At 40.2% G+C, this 19,284-nt stretch overlaps 1 protein-coding gene across 3 annotated transcripts in view; it reads left to right on the forward strand.

Moving 5' to 3' along the window:
* Positions 1 to 604: 604 nt before the first annotated feature.
* EPB41L5 (erythrocyte membrane protein band 4.1 like 5) overlaps positions 605 to 19,284 on the forward strand; it is a 134,268-nt gene continuing 115,588 nt past the window's right edge. For 2 of the 3 annotated variants that reach the window (XM_057744457.1, XM_057744454.1), the window contains exons 1-3: positions 605 to 750; positions 1,254 to 1,325; positions 9,294 to 9,480. In XM_057744457.1, coding sequence (XP_057600440.1) covers positions 9,301 to 9,480 — 180 coding nt within the window. In that variant the 5' untranslated portion in view covers positions 605 to 750; positions 1,254 to 1,325; positions 9,294 to 9,300. The remainder of the gene's footprint in view (positions 751 to 1,253; positions 1,326 to 9,293; positions 9,481 to 19,284) is intronic. The other variant, XM_057744456.1, reaches the window with a different exon arrangement.

Consider the following 19,284-nt stretch of genomic DNA (forward strand, 5'->3'; position numbering starts at 1 on the left):
CTTCAGTTTTCACTCTTTGAGGGCCCCAGCCACTTCAACTACTCTGCTCCAGACGTCTAAGAAAACTCAGTTGCTCATAAGAGCCACCCCAGACGAGAAGCCACACGGAAGAGTGAAGGAAGCCCTTTGGGCAACTCCAGCCAGGAGCACACGGGGCAGAGACCAGCTGTGCCTCCGAAACGACTGTTAAGGGCTTGGGGTGGTGGAGGGTCAAACGGGCAGCACCAAACCCCAGGAAGGGCCCTCCCGCTTTCGGCCAGCAGGTCCTCCACTGAAGCCCTCGGAGCTCTGCCCGTCTCTGTCCCCACTAGAATACAGCCGGGCGGTAAATATTTGCTGAGTGAATTAACTTGTTGAAGGACGGACAGCATGTCCTAGAGGCACCTGACGCCGGGCTTCGTGCGCAGGCTAAGCCGGCAGGGCGACAGGACTAACGTGGGGTACCCGGTTCCGGCAGCGTCCCTTTAAACCAGCCACCAGCGCTCCAGCCAGGTCTGCACCGCCGCTTTAACGCGAGCATCGCCCCGCCCCGCAATTTCCGGGGCGGTGTCGTTGCCCATTTAAGAGCGGCATGCCCCACCCCCGGGGCGGAGCTTAGGGGCTTTAAGGGGCGGGCCGGCGGCGGGGGTCTGCGGGGATTAGTGCGGTGGGCGCGCCTCTGGCCGCCATTTCTCGGCGTCTCCCCGGAGTCGCCCCCTCACGCCTCGCGTGGGTCTCTCCGTTCTCGTGGCCGTGGGTGGTCGCCGCCAGGTAAGCACGCCGCGCGCCCGATTCCTCGCCCCCTGCTCGCCGGCACCGGGGCTGCGGCCTCGCCCGGGACCCTCGGGCCGCCCGGCGCTTTCCCGTCGGCGGCGGAAGGTGCCCCCGGGAGGGGCGGGAGGGCGGCGGCCTCAGGGCCGGGCGCTGAGGGTGGGAGGCTGGGCCGGGCGTCCACCTGCGGGCGGACGTGGCCGCTCGGGGACGCGTTGCGGGCTTGTCGCGAGCGCTTCGGGCTGACGCGCCCTGGAAGCGGGCCGGCAGGTGTCCCGGGGTGGGGGCGGGGAGGGGGGAGGGGGTTCCGGGACCCCCTCCCCCCTCCCCGCCCCGCGAACGCCGGGCTCCTGGGGTGTCGGCCTCCGTGGTACCTGCCCTTGCGGTTCCGCCGTCAGAACAGCAACACCTGTGTCTTCTAGACCGTCTGGCAACATTCTAACATCGTGTTTTTTTCAGAGTTAAGGAAAAAGTTTTCCGTCACTCCATTTCTGTTCTAACAGGTTGCTGAACCCGACCTGGCCTAGTGGATTGTTTGTACATAAGCGAGTTTGCAGGGTTTTCTCCTTCTTCAGGTAAAGTTCATTAGAAAACGATACGTTTAATCAATTGTGCTGAATTTTCCCCTTACAGACACTTTCTGTGTGGGGATTACTGGGACGAAGGTGTTAGGATCCTGAGGCTGTTTGCTGTAGATTAGTGTTACTGCTTTATCAGGAAGCAATGCTGGAAAGATCCCCGGTGTTCTTACTTTCTGCGAGTAATAAATCTTTCCTGGGGGTGGGGTGGGGGTGGGAGCAACTGCTTACCAAAGATTGTGTCCGCCCGTCACGTAAGAGAGTGTACACTTACCACGGCAGACTTTTGAGTTTTAGGTATGTATTTAAAGAAAAAAAATACTTCAGTTAATTTATGTGGGAAATGGATGACTTCAGTTTGCATTTTTCCGGTTGTGTTGGAAACTCTTCTTAGTTCACAGCTGAAAAGTTAAACGTAATAGATTCAAAACTAGTATTTAAAAAATATGTATAAACCGACCATCCAGAAATTTCATTGTATGATTTTAGACAAGCTCTTCATAGAGCGCCTGATATGTGCTTCGCTGTGCTGGCTGGGCCATAGTGGGGGAACCGAGTCAGACTAGGTCCCTGTCCTTGTGTCTTGGTGGGGGAAATACATAGTAAAATAAACAATGGGGTATTTAATTACGGTTTCCTTCAGTGTTATGAAGAGCAGACTAGGGGTACTAAAAGCAGATCCTAACTTAGAAGGCAGGAATGCTTTTGTGAGGAAAAGACATTTCAACCAGAAATCTGAAGGGGGCATGTGAAGTAGGAGAGGGTGGGGGGAGCTGAAGTGGAGAGGGGCATTCCAGAAAGATGGATCAGCTAAGGTGGAAAAAGGCCCCCAGTTAAAGACTCTTGGACTGAGTGGAAGAGTTACTAGAGCACAGCAAGCAGGGGGGAGCGGGCGCCAGAAGGGTCACCGGTAGAGGAGGAGCTGGATGGGGAGCAAGGCCATTAAAGGTTGTTAACAGGGCTCAGATTGGTCGTTGCTTAAAACCCACTGATGCAGCTTGAGGAAGAGTGCTGGGAATGGGGGGCGGGGTGGGAAAAGAGTGAATGTGGGAAAACTTTTTTTTAAACAATAAATTAAAAAAGTCTCCTGACATATTCATGTATTCTTATTATAGAAGAACTAAGTACGTCCACATGATCCTTTACAGAGATAACTTTGGTTAAGTTTACATGTTCTTCTAGTGCCTTTGTATGTGTATAAAGTATAATAGGCATGTATATGTATATATCCCACCCCAGTGTGGAATTAAACTATATTCATTTTTCTAATTTCATTTTTCACTTATAAATTTTGTCAGTGTCTGTGTCCACTGTACTTTAAAAACAACTGTGCTGAATGCCATTGTATGAACCATTATTTAACTGGTTGCATTTAACATGTTTTTAAGTTAATTATGCCCTGAAAATTCTTGTTTCTGTGACTTGGAGCACATATGGGACATTTCTTTAGGATATCCTACCAGAAATAGAATTCCTGTGTGAAAGGGTATGCACGTTAAAATTTTTGGTAGTGTGGTCACTTCTTCCTCCAAGAGGACGTGGTGTGAGGGTGGTTGTTTTTCACATATCTTTTTCAGCACTGAGTATCTAGAGTCTTTTAAATGGCAGACAGTATCTTAGTTTTTTAATTTGGATTTCCTTGGTTACTGTTGAGGTTGAACATCTTTATAATGAATATTTTTATTGCATATCATCTTTTAGAATTTGTTTCTTCATATCTTGTTCATTCTTTCTCTTCTGGGTTGTTTATCTTAACGATTTGTGCTCGTTCGTTCTTTCCTTTTTTTGATAGTTCTTTATGAAACTGCATATTAATCCTTTAAAAATTTTTTTGCAGAAAAATTTAAAAGCCCTTCACCCTAATATACTGTTTGCTTTTTTCTAGTACTCATTTCTTTTACTTATTTAGTCCATCTGAAATTTGTTTTTATGTAAGTCCATTCATATTCTTTTATAAAAGAACCTGTTATTTGTGGCATTGGGTTTCATAGTTCAAAATACAGTTATTAAAATTATAAATAAGAAAAAAGTTGTGTTTTTCCTTAGCACATTGACTGTTAACTCTGCTTGTATAGTGAGTCTATTTTTAAGGTGTAGGGTGAGGTGAAAGAAAACTTCTTTTATAATTCACTTACTTCCTAGGAACCACAGAGTGGTAGTGCACTCTAAACATTTTTTTCCCTTAAAAAAACTTCTTTATTATGGCAAAATTCAATGTATATAGAAGTAGTCAAAAGAATACAATTAGCCCTCATGTACCCATCAGCCTCAGCAGTTGACCAGTTATCTGGCCAATGTGTGTCATCTCTCTTCTCACTTAACTCCCTTCTTTGTATTATTTTGATGTGAATACTAGACATCACATCCTTTCCTCTATAAATGTTTCAGTATATATATTTTTAGAAGGTAAAGACTTTTTTTTAAAACATATCTTTAAAACCACTATTTTATCCAAAAGAAAGTTGGCAGTACTTCCTTGGTTATCATAAACAATCCAGTGAGTGTTCAGATGTGTCTGTGTATAATTTGTGTCCTTAGGAACTTCCAGTGACAACTGTCATGGTTTTGCCAGTTTACTTAATTACACAGGAGTATGTATACATGTAAAATGAGGCTGTAATTCTCAGTTGGTAGCTACTGAATTTTTAAATGTTATTTATTTTAATATTTCAGCTTTTATTTTTATCATGTTTACAGATGCATTTAGTTTAAAGCTTCAGGTGGTTATGCAAGACTTCTTATAAATTATATGTATAATAACTAATGTGTGACTTGAAGAAATATTTTAGTTTGAAGTAATTTTAGACTTATGTTGAAGTTACAATAGTACAGAGTTCCCATATACCTTTCACCTAGCTTCCCTCAATGATAACATCTGACAACTTAAGAAAACTTGTAGTGGAAATAGAATCTAAAAGTATGATTGACACATTATGATTTTTTGATATGTTTTAAGTCTCTTTGAATCTGTAGTTTCCTTTGCATCTCCTTTTTTTTACCCCTTAGCAATTTATTTCTTGAATATGCTGAATTAAGTTTTAAAAAGCAAATCATCATGTATGTTTTATATTTGTATTTTCATTCAGTATCTTTTTAGCTGTGATCTTTGATAATTTCTTTCTTATCTCTATAATGTGAGTTTTGCATGAATAGTCCTATGATGTACAAAGACCAAGATTAGGAGTCAGAAAATCAATTTGAGCCTCTGTCTTCAGTATTTAATAAATAATGAACGTGGTCAGTGGTTTAATTTCTGTGACCCTTAGTTTGCTCATCAAAATGAGACAATACTTGGGGGAGTTTTTCTGAGTACCAAGTAAGATTATTTACTAAACATTTGTTGTACTTGATGATTAAATGTGCTGGGTGGCTAGCTGTTCAAAGTAGGAATTGTGTCCTCAAGGAGCTTACAATAAAAGAGACAGACGTGTAAATGAATAATTAAAATCTGATTAGTGAAGCAGAAAAACATTTTCAAGGTTCAGTGAGAGTGTGATGATGGGAGTGACTAACTCTTTAGATGTCAGAGAATGTTCCTCAGGCGAGGGTTAGGGGGAGTTAGCAGGAGTAAGTAGGGATTCTCTGACATAGGGCCTTAGAATTCTGGGGTGACAAGAACAACCTTTTACAGGCAGCTGAAATGAGACTGGCCAGCAAGGTGCAAAGGGAGCAATGCTGGAAAAGATACTTGCAGGGAAGGAGACTGGGGCCAGATGTTATGTATGAATCCTTTGTAAACTGAAAAGCTATCTGAAATTTTAGCTGTTTCCTGAGATGTAAGCAGATGCATGTACAGATGACAAGTATTGTGGCTTTGCCAGTTTATGTAATTATGTAGGAATATCCATACTTGAAATATGTGTCCAGTAATCTTCAGTTCATGGACACTTTAGTTTTCATGTGATAGTATTTATTTTAAAATTAGCTTTTATTTTTATCAAGTTTAAAAGTGTATCCAGTTGAAAAAGTCATCTGATCTGAAGGCTTCTTCCAAAAAGAGGACTCTCCTGAATTCTGCCTCCTCAAGGCAACCACTTTCATATTTTAAATAATAAGCTCTATTGCTACTTCTTGATTTTTAGTTTCATGAACTATCTATTGAATTCCTACCAGGGAAGATGAGGAATTAGGTCTCTGTCCATCCTTACCTGTATTATACACCTCCTTTCAGTTATCGTTGCTTTATACTTATGGTTAGATCCATGTTAGTGTTTATGTATTATGACTAAATTATTAGCTGAGCCGTGAAGTGATTACTTTCCCTTTTCTGCACAACTTGTTTTCTCTGGAATTAATAATTGTCTTTTTTTATTTGTTGGCTTGGTTACATGTACTTATTTTTCTCAGACTCTCCTAGTTTTATAAATTAACCTTTAGGTTAGCAAGATAGTTGTTATGATGTTTCCATTTTATGTGTGCTGTATTTAACCTGTTTTATGATTATTTTAATAAATTTATTTATTTATTGGCTGCGTTGGATCTTTGTTGCTGCACCAGACTTTCTCTAGTTGTGAGGAGCAGGGGCTACTCTGTTACGTTGCACGTTGCTCGGGCTTCTCTTTGCAGTGGCTTTTCTTGTGGAGCACGGGCTCTAGGTGCTTGGGCTTCAGTAGTTGTGGCCTGTGGGCTCAACAGTTGTGGCTCATGGGCTTTAGAGTGCAGGCTCAGTAGTTGTGGCACACGGGCTTAGTTGCTCCATGGCATGTGGGATCTTCCCAGGCCCGGGGTCTAACCCGTGTTCCCTGCACTGGCAAGTGGATTCTTAACCACTGCGCCACCAGGGAAGCCCTGTTTTAATTATTTTGATTAACCTTAATGTTCTTACTAGAGATAAGGAAAGAAGCATTAATTCTTTAGCATTGTAAAGAATTGTTTATATTAAGTAGCAGTTTAAAATCTGTAAGTAATAGTAGAATGTTTGATAAAAACTTGTATTTGGTTTTTTTTTTAAATTTTTTTTGGGGTACACCAGGTTCAGTCATCTGTTTTTATACACATATCCCCGTATTCCCTCCCTTCCTTGACTCCCCCACCCTCGAGTCCCCCCCACCCTCCCCGCCCCAGTCCTCTAAGGCATCTTCCATCCTCAAGTTGGACTCCCTTTGTTATACAACAACTTCCCACTGACTATTTTACAGTTGGTAGTATATATACGTCTGTGCTACTCTCTCGCTTCGTCTCAGTTTCCCCTTCACCCCCTGCCCCCTCCCATACCTCGAGTTCTCCAGTCCATTCTTTGTATCTGCATCCTTGTTCTTGTCACTGAGTTCATCAGTACCATTTTTAGATTCCGTATATGTGAGTTAGCATACAATATTTGTCCTTCTCTTTCTGACTTTCTTCACTTTGTATGACAGATTGTAGTTCTATCCACCTCATTACATATAGCTCCATCTCATCCCTTTTTATAGCTGAGTGATATTCCATTGTATATATATGCCACATCTTCTGTATCCATTCATTTGTTGATGGGCATTTAGGTTGCTTCCATGTCCTGGCTATTGTAAAGAGTGCTGCAATAAACATTATGGTACAAGTTTCTTTTGGGATTATGGCTTTCTTTGGGTATATGCCCAGGAGTGGGATGACTGGATCATATGGTAATTCTATTTGTAGTTTTTTAAGGAACCTCCAAATTGTTTTCCATAGTGGCTGTACCAACTTACACTCCCACCAACAGTGCAGGAGAGTTCCCTTTTCTCCACACCCTCTCCAGCATTTGTGGTTTCCAGATTTTGTGATGATGGCCATTCTGACTGGTGTGAGGTGATACCTCATTGTAGCTTTGACTTGCATTTCTCTGATGATGAGTGATGTTGAGCATCTTTTCATGTGTTTGTTGGCCTTCTGTATGTCTTCTTTGGAGAAATGTCGATTTAGGTCTTCTGCCCATTTGTGGATTGGGTTATTTGCTTTTTTGGTATTAAGCTTCATGAGCTGCTTGTATATTTTGGAGGTTAATCCTTTGTCCGTTGTTTCATAGGCAATTATTTTTTCCCATTCTGAGGGTTGCCTTTTAGTCTTGTTTATGGTTTCTTTCACTGTGCAAAAGCTTTTAAGTTTCATGAGGTCCCATTTGTTTATTCTTGATTTTATTTCCATGATTCTAGGAGGTGGGTCAAAAAGGATCTTGCTTTGATGGATGTCATAGAGTGTTCTGCCTATGTTTTCCTCTAGGAGTTTGATAGTGTCTGGCCTTACATGTAGGTCTTTAATCCATTTGGAGTTTATTTTTGTGTATGGTGTTAGGAAGTGTTCTAATTTCATTCTTTTATATGTTGCTGTCCAATTTTCCCAGCACCACTTATTGAAGAGGCTGTCTTTTTTCCATTGTATATTCGTGCCTCCTTTGTCAAAGATAAGGTGCCCATATGTGTTTGGGCTTACTTCTGAGTTCTCTATTCTATTCCATTGATCTTCCTTTCTATTTTTTTGCCAGTACCATACTGTCTTGATCACTATGGCCTTGTAGTATTTGTTTTTTTTTTTTCTAAGAACTTTTATTGAGATACAGTTAACATAGAATAAACTGCATATATTTAGAGTATACTATTTGGTATCCCAATCTCCCAATTTATTTCCCCCCCAACCCTCCCCACTTTCCCTACTTGGTGTCCATGTTTGTTCTCTACATCTGTGTCTCTATTTCTGCCTTGCAAACTGGTTGATTTGTACCATTTTTCTATATTCCACATATATATGTTAATATACGATATTTGTTTTTCTCTTTCTGACTCACTTCACTCTGTATGACAGTCTCTAGGTCCATCCATGTCTCTACAGATGTCCCAGTTTCATTGCTTTTTACAGCTGAGTAATATTCGTTGTATATATGTACCACATCTTTTTTATCCATTCATCTGTTGATGGGCATTTAGGTGGCTTCCATGTCCTGGCTATTGTAAATAGTGCCACAGTGAACATTGGAGTGCATCTGTCTTTTATACCCATGTCTCTGGGTATATGCCCAGCAGTGGGATTGCTGGGTCATATGGTAACTCTATTTTCAGTTTTGCAAGGAACCTCCACACTGTTCTCCATAGTGGCTGTATCAGTTTACATTCCCACCAACAGTGCAAGAGCGTTCCCTTTTCTCCACATCCTCTCCAGCATTTACTGTTTGTCGATTTTCTGGTGATGCCCATTCTCACTGGTGTGTGGTGATACGTCATTGTAGTTTTGATTTGCATTTCTCTAATAATTAGTGATGTTGAGCAGCTTTTCATGTGCCTCTTAGCCATCTGTATGTCTTCTTTGGAGAAATGCCTATTTAGGTCTTCTGCCCATTTTTGTATTGGGTTGTTTGTTTTTTTGATATTGAGCTGGATGAACTATTTATATATTTTGGAGATTAATTCTTTGTTGATTCATTTGCAAATATTTTCTCTCATTCTGAGGGTTGTCTTTTTGTCTTGCTTATAGTTTCCTTTGCTGTGCAGAAGCTTTGAAGTTTCATTAGGTCCCACTTATTTATTTTTGGATAAAAACTTGTATTTGAATTATATTTGTATTTTAGCTAAAATAGGTGATTATTTTTATATTTTTACTATGAATGGGCAGAGAAAAAAATGGAACTTCTTAGGGTGGTTGTTATTATCGAAGGGCATCTTAGTGCATAGTGAAATCTAGTGTTTATAGGGGTATATGGTTGTTATACATATAATTTATTGGCCCAAAAGACCTGATGAACTTCATAAATGTTTGCCCCTCTCTTACCAGATTAGCTCTTTACAAAATAGTCCAGAAAGTTTAGAAGTGGTGTGACCCATAGCTCTTATTTTATGTTAAGGTCGTTAAAAACTCAACTAAAGTAGCCACTTTTAATTATTTTTTTCCAAATGTGCTTGACCAGGTGCTCTTTTTAATAAAATATCTCCTAATGTCCACAAACTTTACTAAATTACACCATTTGCCTGACAGCAAATCGTGGGGACACCTCTGACTCCTTTTCCTCTCGTTTCCCAGTGACAAAATGCTGAGCTTCTTCCGCAGAACGCTTGGCCGCCGGTCGATGCGCAAACAGGCTGAAAAGGACCGGCTCCGCGAGGCCCAGCGCGCAGCCACGCACATCCCTGCGGCCGGGGATGCGAGGGCGGTCATCACCTGCCGGGTGTCCCTCCTGGATGGGACCGACGTCAGCGTGGACTTGCCGGTACGGAGGGCTTGCTGACTTGCACGTTCGTCCTGAGGTCACTTGCTTCTTTGGAGCTCTTGGGGATTAGGTCATGTGGGCAGGCGCAGTGAGGCACAAGTTGCATGGATCAGGTGGACTGAGATACCTGGAGTGATAGTACTTATCTGCAATTAACTGAAATTTTCAAATGTTAGGGCAGTTGCTGGTGTGAGCCCTCTGTATGTGTGTTTGTGTGTTGCTTTTGATGGCAGTATGTGGTGTGCTTCCTGGGGATTTCCCACAGTCCTTGTTGAGCAGTTATTAAAGCAGTGAGAATCTTTGGGAAGGATAATAACTCTTACATGGATACTGTAAGGCTTTTAGTTCTCTGCACTTTTTTTCAAAACACTCCTCACTTCCTCAAAACAAATACTTCCTCCACACTTTGGTGTGCTTGTAGAAATTTTAATGGAACGAAGTGAGGAAAAGGACTTTGTTCATACCCCTCAGCTCTGGCAGCTCATTTCTTTCTTCCCAAAGTAGTTGGGAAGGGTAGATTTTTCCATACACTGTAATCTTTATTTCAAGATAGGATGTTATAATTATATTGGATTGTTTCACACTGTGAAACAGTATATCTGAGAGGAATTAACTTACTCCTTGCAGGCCTCTTTTTGAGGGGAAGGGAGGTAGCTATAAGGTTTGAGGGCAGTGAAGTTTCTTTCTGAGCTGTTTGCTAATACCAAATCTCTTTCTGATGTCTTTGTCCTATATTAAATGCTTTACATAACCAGGCTGTAAAACATGTGGTTCGAGGTGTCATTGAATGTTCCACAGTGTCTTCCCTTTCCACAGTCTTTTTCTCTCTTTTTTTGGCTGCCTTGGGTCTTCGTTGCTGCACGGCTTTCTCTAGTTGTGACAAGCGGTGGCTTCTCTTGTTGTGGAGCGTGGGCTCTAGGTGAAAGGGCTTCAGTAGTTGTGGCACATGGGCTCAATAGTTGTGGCTTGTGGGCTCTAGAGCAAAGGCTCAGTAGTTGTGGCTTAGTTGCTCGGCAGCATGTTGAATCTTCCCGGAGCAGGGATCGAACTTGTGTCCCCTGCATTGGCAGGTGGATTCTCAACCACTGTGCCAGCAGGAACGTCCCACCCACAGACTCTTTTTAGTACACATTCATTTACCCAAAATGCAATTTTAAAAAACCCTTTGTGCGAGGTGGTAGCCTGGGTGTTGCTACTGTACATGGTTGAATAAGCTCTGGAAGGTCTTAAGCTCACAGAGTAAGAGATGAAGGAACTGGACGGTTTGTTTAAGTCAATATTCTGATTAATTGAATGATTTAGAATGTACCAGGTATGTACCTTTTACATTTTTTAAATAATGGAATGTGATAAAATTAATCTAAGACACAGGATATCTTGAAGTGTTTTGAAGTCATCTTTATGACTATTATATTTTTACATTAGACTGGGCATTTTCAGGGTTTTTGATTCTCAAAGACTTTAATGCATTTAAATTTTCTTCCTGTAAGGGCTTCTTGAGGGTTTGTCCGACATTCCAATATGTGATACTTTATGAGGGTAGTTTTCATATTCATTTCTTATTTGATAAGTATCTTGAGAGTTTTGTGTACTATTCCATTAAAATATCCTTAGATATGTGGTGAAAAGCTTGAGATTGCTGGGTAAGAGACTGGAAAGAAGTTTCTTATTACCTAATGTTTGAAGTATGAAGTCTCGAGGTTGTTGATGGAGAAGCTGATACCAGGAAAGTAGAATTTGCAAAGGAGTTTTTTGAAAAGGCAGTGTAGTGTGGAGGAGAAAACAGCACTGGGTTTTTTAAAATAGTGGAACAGATGGCTGGTGACTGGTGCAGAATGGTTTCATTTGCCTGGTGTGCTCAATAAGGGTGTGTGTGATGCTTGATCAAGGCCAGAAATGTTAGCCGGCCTCGCATGCAGACAGTTGCAGCGAAAAAACTAAGGGTTTTAGGTTTGAATCTTTGTGGAACCAGAACAATTGCCTTTTCAGCTCTGCAGGTGAAATCCTAGATGTAGTAAACTAACTCTAGATGCTTGCATGGATATAAAATGGGCATTGCCCTCGCAGCTAAACTACCTTACTAAAGAAAAGGCCGGGGGAATGGTAATTTCTAGGGAGAAAAGTTTTTCTCTTTTTTCGATTTAGCTTCTCAGCCAGTCTGATATGACTTGAAAGAAGATTTAGAGTTGATTTTGGAAATTGAATGAAGCCCATACTTATTTCCCACTGGGATTAGGGTCAGTATTGATCATGGTAAGCAGTATGGAACTCAGATGATTGCCCAGGCAGTATGTAAGGGATTATTTGTAATTAAGTAGAGAAATCTAGATCTGTACACTTCAAATTAGTATATACTAGTAGTAGTGGTCATTTTCTTTCTTCTGTTCTCCTTTCTCAAAATTGGGGAAGGGATTTAAGTACCTTCTACTTCCTTTTTTTTTTTTTTTAAGGAATTAATATAGTGAGAATTCCTTTCAGTAAATGATAAAGGCATCAGGTAGAAATTTCTAATTATCTAATTTCTAAACTTTCTCTTTGGAAATGCCACCATAATTCCTTTGATTTATGAGCTTAGTGTTGGTTAGTAAATAGCCTGTCTTGTAAAACTCTGTGTCTCCTAAGTTTTAAATTAATAGGAACTATTTGATTAACCATTAGGCAATAATTTTGTTGATACAGATGCCGAAGTCTTTAAATCATAGAGACCATTATATCTTAAATGAAAAACATCTTGTGTTCATGAACTGTAAGACTTAACATTGTTGAGATGGCAGTACACCCCAAACTGATTTGTATAGATTCAGCATAATCCCCACCAGAATATCAACTGATTTATTTGTGGAAATTGACAAGCTGGTTTTAAAATATTAAAAACAAAGAAAAAAGAAACATAATGAGACAGAGCCAATTGATTTAGGAACTGTTTCCAGAGTTGATAGTAACAGATTGGTATTTTAAAAACTTATGATTGAGTCAGGTGTTCACCCACCCACATTTTGCAGCTTATCAGTGTTGTATTTTATTTCTGGATTAGAATCTGAAATTTTTCTTAGATCAACATTCTGCAGTTAACTTATTTACTTCTTGTCTGGACTTCTGTTCTTAAAACAGTATAGTTCTTTTTCATGCTGACTAGACTCCAGATGAAAGTTTTTAAAATATTCATGCTATCCCGGAATTTCGGATTAAGATGTTTTGGGAGATTCTCATTTTGAGATGTCAGATTTCTGTTGAGCATTATTAACATCAGGAACCTGCAAATACCTTGTCTTCGCTGTTTCTTGGCCTATAATTAGCCTCTGTTAAGGAGTCAGTACATAACCTGAAAAGATTTTTATTCTGAGGAGGCAGCTACCCAGCTGGCAGAAGCCCATTTTCTCTTTTCTCAAAACACAACTCCTGTGTTTGAAGAAGCTGGCAGATGATGCTTTGGCAGAATAAAGATGAGAGCTGAATAAGGGAGCCAGGCTTCCCTTTGGTCTTTGAAGCAAATACAGAATGTTGATGGAATATGAAATTGGTTCTAGAAATGCACCTTAGAATGAAGGTAGTGGAAGCATGTAAGTTTGGTCCAGGTAGGTAAATGCGGCAGAATATTTCTGTGACTTTCTGCTATAACTTGGAAATATTTTGTGTTCCTGTTAGGATTATTGCCATTTGCAAATTTTTTGCATAATTGTTATTTTCTATGTAAGTTTGTTAGTACTGTTCTGGGACTTGGTTATTGTAAGTATGATTTAAAATCAAAAGCTTTCTTTGTCATTGCCAGTAACAATTGTCTCTTTCCTTCCTTTTCCATATTTCTCTTTTCCATCATAGTAGAACAAATATGTTCAAATATTTGAATTCAGGTCTTAATCTTCACCTCCAGTGTTGTCTTGATATTTAGTATCTGCCCTCTGACTGTGTCCTCAAGAATAAATCATGATAGCACTCCCCAAACTTCTCTACCCTCTAAAAGTCTCACTCCTAAAATGTCTTTCTTTCCTTTTTTTTTCAAAGATTTCTCTTTTTGATGAAGACTTTTTTTTTTTTTTTTAAGTCTTTACTGAATTTGTTACAATATTGCTTCTGGTTTATATTTTTCTTTTTTGGCCCTGAGGCATGTAGGATCTTAGCTCCCTGACCAGGGATGGAACCTGCACCCCCTGCATTGGAAGGTGAAGTCTTAACTACTGGATTGCCAGGGGAGTCCCCTAAAATTTCTTTACCTAAATTCCCTACCCCTCTTCCATCAAACTTTTAGGGAGTGATACATTATAATGAAAGGAATGTATCCTTCCCAGTGTTACTTTACCTTTCCTTTTGGAATGGGAGTGAATCACTGACCTGAAAAGTTGTTTGTTGAATGGGAAGTGATTGACTGTGGTTTTCTGATTCTTGGGTCTCTTCTCCTAGGACTCATCTACACCCCCACTAATTTCTCAGAGCTAAATGGAGCTGATACAGACTAGGGTTGAGCTCTCTCTTGTTATACATAATCCAGAGAAGCTTATTAATCCTAATGAATATAGCCAAAATAAGGAGACAAATTTAAGATAAAGGAAAAATTAGTGAGTTGGAAGATCATATTTAGGAACTTTTCCTCATAGGAGGAAAGAAGGTACAAAATAGGAAGCATAAGAGGAAAGTTAAGAAATGGAAGATAAATTTCTTTTCCCCTAATATTAAGAATAAGACAAGGATGGCTGCTTTCAGCATAGTATTGGAAGCTCTAGCCAGAGCAGTTAGGCAGAAAAAAGAAATGATAGGCATCCAGATTCTAAGGGAAGAAGTAAATTTACCTCTGTTCAAGATGACATGATCTTATAAGTAGAAAACCCTGAAGATTCCACAGTAAAACTATTAGAGCTAATAAAAGAATTCAGCAACGTTGAAGGATACAAAATCAACCAACAAAAATCAAGTGCACACCTGTACACTAGTAATGAGTAATCCAAAAATGAAATTAAGACAGTAATTCCTTTACTGCAGCATCAAGGAAAATAAAATACTTAGCAATAAATTTAACAAAGGAGGCAAAAAATGTGTACACTGAAAACTACAAAACATTACTGAGAGAAATGAAAGAATATCTAAATAAATGGAAAGATAGCTCATGTTCATGGATTGAAAGACTTAATATTGTTAAGAGAACAGTACTGCCCGGAATGATCTGTAGATTCAGTGCAACCCATATCAAAATTCCAAGAACCTTTTTTTACAGACATAGGGGAGACCATCCTAAAATTGGTACGGAATCTCATGGTACTCTAGATAGCCAGAACAGTCTTGAAAAACAAGGAAAAGGTTGAGCTTGCATGTTCTGATTTGAAAACTTACTGCCAAGCTACAGTAATCAAGGCAGTGTGGTTCTGGCATTCACACAGAAATACAGACCAGTGGAACAGAATGGAGAGTCTAGAGATAAACCTTCAAATATAAGGTCAAATGATTTTCTACAAAGGTGCTAACACCATTCAGTGGAAGAAGAGTCTTTTCAACAAATGGTGCTGTGAAAATTGAATATCCACATGCAAAAGAGTTATGTTGGATTGTTATTTTACACCATATACAAATAGTAACTCAAAATGGATTAAAGACGACTGGTATTGTGATTTATAATAAATATGTATTTGATCTTTGTCCTGTTTCTGGCACAGAGCTTCTAAAGCCCTTGGAATTTTCTAAATGAAGAGAGCCCTAAAAGTGTCTTTGTTATGTTAAAGATGTGACTTTTGAAAAGTCTCTAGGTAACTGGTTGCCAGGGGAACTAACCAACTGATTAGAAGGTTGGAACTTTGGCATCCCCACCCCCGCACCAACTGGGAGCGAAGAGGAGCCAGAGATTGAGTTCAGTCACCAGTGGCCAGTGATTTAATCAATCATGCCTATTTAGTGAGGCCTCCATAAACCCCCAAAAGGACAGATTTGGAGAGCTTCTGGGTTGGTGAACTGGAATGCATCCATGTGCTGGGTCCCAAATTCCTTGTGGGATAGAGCTCTTGTGTTTGGGACCTCGCCCTGTGTATCTCCTCATTTGGCTGTTAATTTGTGTCCGCTGATATCTTTTGTAATAAACTGTTAATCTAGTGAGTAAACTGATTTCTTGAGTTCTGTGAACTGTTCTAGCAAATTAATTGAAGCTAAGGAGGGGGTCGTGAGAACCTGTTTAATTGCCAGTTGGTCAGAAGCACCAGTAACAACTTGGACCTATGGTTGGCATATGAAGTGAGGTCAGTTTGTGGGACTGAGTTCTTAACCTGTGGAGTCTGATGCTCTCTCCAGGTAGATAGGGTCAGAATTGAGTTTGTCTGACACCCAGTCAGTCTCCTTGGAGAACTGAATTAATTGCTTGGTTGTGAGGAAGAAACCCACACATCAGAATGGAGCTAAAACTATAAAATAAAACTCTTAGAAGAAAACATAGGGGAGAATTTTATAACGTTAGATCTGGCAGTGTTTGTTTGGACATGACAATAAAATATAGTCAGCACAAGAAAAAATAAATAAGTTGGACTTCATCAAAATTAAAAACTTGTGTGTGTTAAAGGACACTCACTAGCAAGAGAGTAAAAAGATAACCCACAGAATGGGAGAAAATATTTGCAAATTGTGTACCTGATAATGATTAGTATAGAGAATATATAAAAAACTACAACTCAACAACAAAAAAGCAAGTCAAATAAAAAATGGGCAAAGGGGGCTTCCTGGGTGGCGCAGTGGTTGAGAATCCACCTGCCAATGCAGGGGACATGCATTTGAACCCTGGTCCGGGACAGCTTTTGAGCCCATGTGCCACAACTACTGAAACCCACATGCGTAGAGCCCATGCTCCGCAACAAGAGAAGCCACAGCACTGAGGAGCCCGCACACCACAATGAAGAGTAGCTGCCACTCACCGCAACTAAAGAAAGCCCACATGCAGCAACAAAGACCCAACACAGCCAATAAAAAATAAATAATTAATTTTAAAAAATGGGCAAAGGACTTGAATAAATATTTCTCCAGAGAAGATATGCACATGGCCAGTAAGCACATGAAAGTATGCTTAACATCACTAGGCTTTAAGGAAATGCAAATCAGAATCACATGGGATACCCTTTTACACCCATTAGGTTGGCTATTACCAACACAAAAGAAGAAAACCCACAAAATAACAAGTGTTGGTGAGGATGTGGAGAAATTAGAACCTTGTGCATTGCTGGTGAGAATGTAAAATGATGCAGCTACTACGGAAAACCATTTGGCAGTTTCTCAAAAAGTTAAGCATAGAATTACAGTATTCTGCCCCTAAGTATGTACCCAAAAGAATGGTAACAGGAACTCAGATCCTTGTATACCACTGTTCATAATAGTATTACTCACAGTAGCCAAAAGGTGGACACAACCCAGTGCTCCTCAACAGAGGAATCAGTAAACAAGATGGCCTGCAGTTGTCCCTCGGTGTCTGTGGGGATTGGTCCAGGACCTGCTGCAGATACCAGAATCTGAGGATACGGAACCTGCAATACAGAGGGCCAACCGGAATATCGTTCAGCTTTAAAAAGGAGTGAGGAACTTCCCTGGTATTCCAGTGGTTAAGACTCCAGGCTTCCTCTGGAGGGGGCATGGGTTCAATTCCTGGTCCAGGAAGATCCCACGTGCTGCGGAGCAGCTAAACCCGTGAGCCACAAGTAATGAGCCTGCATACCACAACTACTGAAGCCCACGTACCTAGAGCCTGTGCTCTGCAGCAAGAGAAGCCACTGCAAAGAGAAGCCTGAGCACCACAATGAAGAGTAGCACTCGCTTACTGCAACTAGAGAAAACCTGCACACAGCAACGAAGACCCAGTGCAGCCAATAAATAAATAATTTATTAAAAAGAGTATTGACAAAAATAACTTTGAACCTTGAATTTTATATCCAGCCAACTGTCATTCAGGTATAAGAGCATGATTAAAATATTCTCAAATGTAGAAGGTTACATATAAAGTCCCACATGGGGAACATTTCTTGAGGAAGAACTCAAATGAGTAGAGAAATCTCGCAGATGCTTCTAGGTATGTGTGATGTACACAATGTAAAGAATGATTGAATACCAAAGTAAAGGTTGTTGTCTTAAAAAAATTTAGCCACGACCAAAGAAAAGAAAAGAAATAGAGGAAGTATATCCATTAAACCTGATGAGGATTGGATGGGGGGAGAACAGGGCCTGAGAGCCTAGTAAGGTTCTGTCTGGATAAAGGGATAACAATTTATCAAACAGAAAGGATGTAGAAAGTGCAGAAAAAGCAGTGGACAGGTTGAAATGATCAGGTTGTCAGTTAAAAGGCAGAAATTGATGATTCAGTAAAAAAAATATAACTACATATATTTTTACAGGAAATATTCTAAATAATTTAAAACTACAGGGGGGACATGTATAGGACACGTATGAAAATTGAGGCTCTCAACAGTGCTTTTACTTATATGGGTTACGTTTATGGATAGTTATTGTATTAGAAATCAAAACTGAAAAATTAGGGACTTCCCTGGCAGTCCAGTTCAGGGGCTCCGTGCTTCCAGTTCAGGGGACGTTGGTTTGATCCCTGATTGGGGAACTGAGATCTCACATGCCTCATAGTGAAGCCAAAAAAAAACGGAAAAAACTAACCAAAAAACTCCTGAAAAATTAAAGAAAAACTTTGTTGGTTAATTTAAAACTAGCAATATACCCTTGTAGGTTAACAAAAGTAACATTTTTATGAAAAATAACTATCTTACTAAACAACAAAAGAATTTAGTGAGAAAAATAGCATTATTTTATGCACTTTTGCAGATCTCTTTAATGCTTGATTTAATAGGCAGGACTTAGATTCTCTTATCTACTCCTGTATTCACTCTGTTGCAATATGTTGTTTTGATTGAGGGTAACTGAGGAGAATCCTGGGATCACGTGAAACTTTTATCTGGGGATCCCTCAGGGGTCCTGAGATCATATTCTGTGACCTGCTTTTTCCGTGCAAGTTTCTTTGCTAGCACCCTGACTCCCTCCAGTTTGGTGTCTTCTGAGTTGATCACAGTAGTTTTCTCACCGTCCGTATTCCCTCCCACCTTCCATTTCTGCTCCTGTTTTGCCTACCCTACGTTCTTTTCCAGTTTAAGACTGATCTTCAAGTCTTCACTGATGATTCTAGTCTCAGTGACTCTCTTCTCTTCTCTGGCAAATATAGTTAGTTCCACATGGTTTGTGCTCAAATGTTCTAAGTTTTCTTGTTTTCTCTTTACAGTTACACTGTAAAGCTCCTTTAAGGTAGGAACTCTAAAAATTGACAAGACAAAACAGTTTCTTCTTACATACAGTGTTAGGTACAAAGTAATATTTGTTGGTTGATAGGCAGTAAAATTGTCCAGAAAAGCACATAATAGATCACAAATTCTCTTTTGGCCTTAAATGGTTTACTGGAAAACCATGGTATCTTCCCCATTACCTGCTACATGGTAATATTTTTGGTGTTGCAACTAGTGGGTGTTGTTTGTTTGTTTGCTTGTTATTTTTTTATTGAGAGTTTAATGTCTTTTTTAATATAAATTTATTTTTTTATTTTTTTATTGGCTGCGTTGGGTCTTTTTTTGCTATGCGCTGGCTTTCTTTTTAGTTGCGGTGAGTGGGGGCTACTCTTTGTTGTGGTGCGCGGGCTCCTCATTGCTGTGGCTTCTCTTGTTGCGGAGCACGGGCTCTAGGCACTTGGGCTTCAGTAGTTGCAGCACGTGGGCTCAATAGTTGTGGCTCACGGGCTCTAAAGCGCTGGCTCAATAGTTGTGGCGCACGGGCTTAGTTGCTCTGCGGTATGTGGGATCC

Source organism: Hippopotamus amphibius, chromosome 8, assembly GCF_030028045.1.
Source record: "Hippopotamus amphibius kiboko isolate mHipAmp2 chromosome 8, mHipAmp2.hap2, whole genome shotgun sequence".
NCBI lineage: Eukaryota > Metazoa > Chordata > Mammalia > Artiodactyla > Hippopotamidae > Hippopotamus > Hippopotamus amphibius.